The sequence below is a fragment of the Trypanosoma conorhini genome (genome assembly GCF_003719485.1).
Source record: "Trypanosoma conorhini strain 025E chromosome Unknown Tco_14.4_contig_01505, whole genome shotgun sequence".
Taxonomy (NCBI): Eukaryota; Euglenozoa; class Kinetoplastea; order Trypanosomatida; family Trypanosomatidae; genus Trypanosoma; species Trypanosoma conorhini.
Genome location: NW_021705600.1, coordinates 1 through 2,171, shown reverse-complemented (window position 1 = coordinate 2,171; position 2,171 = coordinate 1). Strand labels below are relative to the sequence as shown.

At 62.1% G+C, this 2,171-nt stretch overlaps 2 protein-coding genes across 2 annotated transcripts, besides 1 other annotated feature; both read left to right on the top strand.

Annotated features, from left to right (window-relative positions):
* Positions 1–10: 10 nt before the first annotated feature.
* Positions 11–36: a microsatellite.
* A 579-nt stretch (positions 37–615) lies between these two features.
* Tco025E_10161 (uncharacterized protein) lies at positions 616–1,071 on the top strand (the record flags this gene model as incomplete). The annotated part of the gene is made up of 1 exon (XM_029376946.1): positions 616–1,071. The coding sequence occupies one exon, from the start codon at positions 616–618 to the stop codon at positions 1,069–1,071; it is 456 nt and encodes a 151-aa protein (XP_029222944.1).
* Positions 1,072–1,865: 794 nt separating this feature from the next.
* On the top strand, positions 1,866–2,171 carry Tco025E_10160 (retrotransposon hot spot (RHS) protein; the record flags this gene model as incomplete). Its single annotated transcript, XM_029376945.1, has 1 exon — positions 1,866–2,171. A coding segment is annotated over one exon (306 nt), but the record flags the coding sequence as incomplete, so codon positions are not given.

Here is a 2,171-nt window from a genome sequence, read left to right as displayed (position 1 = left end):
CCGCGGCTGCTGTGTGCGTGTGTGTGNGTTTGTGTGCGCATTCCCGCGTGCTTCCGTCTTTTTGTTTTTCTTCCCCTTCCGTAACTGTAGGTAGGCGCAACTCCGTAGACACGGTACATACATACACATATATTTATCATATTTGTCCTGCACCTGGATGGGGCTGCCGCGGGCCGGTGCTGGCAGTGGCGTTGCCGTGTGGCTTCCGTGCGGGAAACGAAGAGGCACAACGAGCAAGTGAGGCGGGGGGAGGGGGGCGCTGCGGCCCACTCGCTCCTTCCGTGCGGGCGCAGGGCGCTGCGCGTGAGGGCGTATTGGCCTGAAGCGCGGCAAGGAGCGAGTGGCCGTTCTTGTCTGCCGCCTTCGCCGGCTGTGCCCCGTGCGGCCGCAGTTGCGTGGCAAAACTTCCCTCTCGCGGAGTTCACGTGCTGGGCGCCCTGCGTGCTTGCGTCGTGGCGGGCACTGCGGCGGCGTCCCTCCTCCTCCTCCTGTTCGAGGGTGAGCAGCCGCCTGGTGTGCTCTGCTCCTTATTGCCTCAGCGCATTGCGGCACAACATGCCTCTGCAACGAGGCGGTGTCATTTCCCCACCATGAGTGGGTGGTGCCTGCGCCTGGATGCATGCACACAGTGAGATGTGGGAACGACGAGTGCAATGCGAGCAGCAGCAGCATCGCAGTCGTTTTGTGCCCTGCACTTTGCACACACGCGCCCCACTTCTGCGGGGAGGGGCGAGCGTCGTGGCGGGGCGCGTGGCCGGGGCCGCAGAATGCGGTGCCGGGGGTTCATTTGGCTGCGCCGGCAGGGGGGCGGTGGGCGGAGTGGCGAGGCCGCCCCGTGCAGTGCGGCTGCCCTGCCCCGGCTGCGTGTGCGGTGCGTGGGTGAGTGCGTGCGGGTGTGCCCCGCATCTTGTGCGGGCTGCGGTGGCCCTTGCTCTTTCTCTTTCTCTCTTGCTGAATGTGGCTGAGTGGGGCTCGTGTGTGACTATTTTCTTTGTCTCTCCCCCTCTCATTCTCCTTTTGACTGACGGTTGGTGTTCGGCTGCAGCTCAAGCCAACAGCCACTACAAGTAAAGAAGTAAAAAGATCAAGGAAAAATGCCATCCAAAGCGAACGAGGGCGGGGCCCGGGAAGAAGGAGAGCCCTGCAACTAATGCGCCGCAGCCGGAGGAGGAGGAGGAAAGGACCAGGCTGCCGTTGCCGGAGGGCTTCTACGACTCCGTGTTCAACGCGAGGTGGAGCCACGTCTTGGGGTTTCCCGAGGCCAATAAGTACGATGAGGAGGTGGTGCGGATGGAGGTGAAGGAGGGACAAGCGCCAACGAAGTCGTGGAAGTACAAGTCTCGGGGCTTGAGTTTTGAACTGGATGGCGCCGTGGAGCAATTCCGCCCGCCGCGCCCCAGGCTGATGGTGCTCTCCTCCGAGAAGGGCTGGCCGTACTCGCTGCGGGAGGGCACAGCCCTTGCCGACTGCTACGTCACCGCCGAGGCGGAGCGGGTGTGGAAACGCCTCGATGTCTTTCTGTCCATGTCTGTTCGACCCTTACACGAGTGAGACTCTGACGTGGAACGAGTTTTACTGCTTGGGACGCCCGGGATGGGGCAGTCGATGACTGTTGGCTCCTACCTCCTCCACCAGCTGCTGCACTACGACGCCGAGCAATTCCAGGTGGCTGTCTACTGCCTTGGGGGAGAGCTGGCGTACGTGTTTGACAAGACCACGCAAACGGTGACGGAGCACGAGGGTGCGGGCAGTATTGTCGATGCTATTAACGACTTGGCCGGGCACGAAAAAAAGGGTATATTGTCTACGATGTGTCGGAGGAAGGAGCACCGCCGTCGTCAGGACTACCGCCTGCTGGGTGGGGCATGATTGTGCTGGGATCCCCAGAAAAATACAACTACCAGGCACTGGTGATGCGGCTGCACACTGGCCTCACCGTCATGAACTGCCCCGACGGGAACGACGTGAAGGCGATGTGTGCCTGGAGGACGCGTGGCCGCCCCGCGCAGGAGCAAAAGGAGTACTGGGAGACTGTCGGCAGTCGCATGTCTCAGGTGGGGCCGCTGCCAAGTTACATCTTCACTGAGGCGGATTTCAATGGGCGCACTGCGGCGGTTAGCAGAGCGCTGCAGGCGATTACCCCCTCGGTTGGCAGAGACTACCTTGATCAG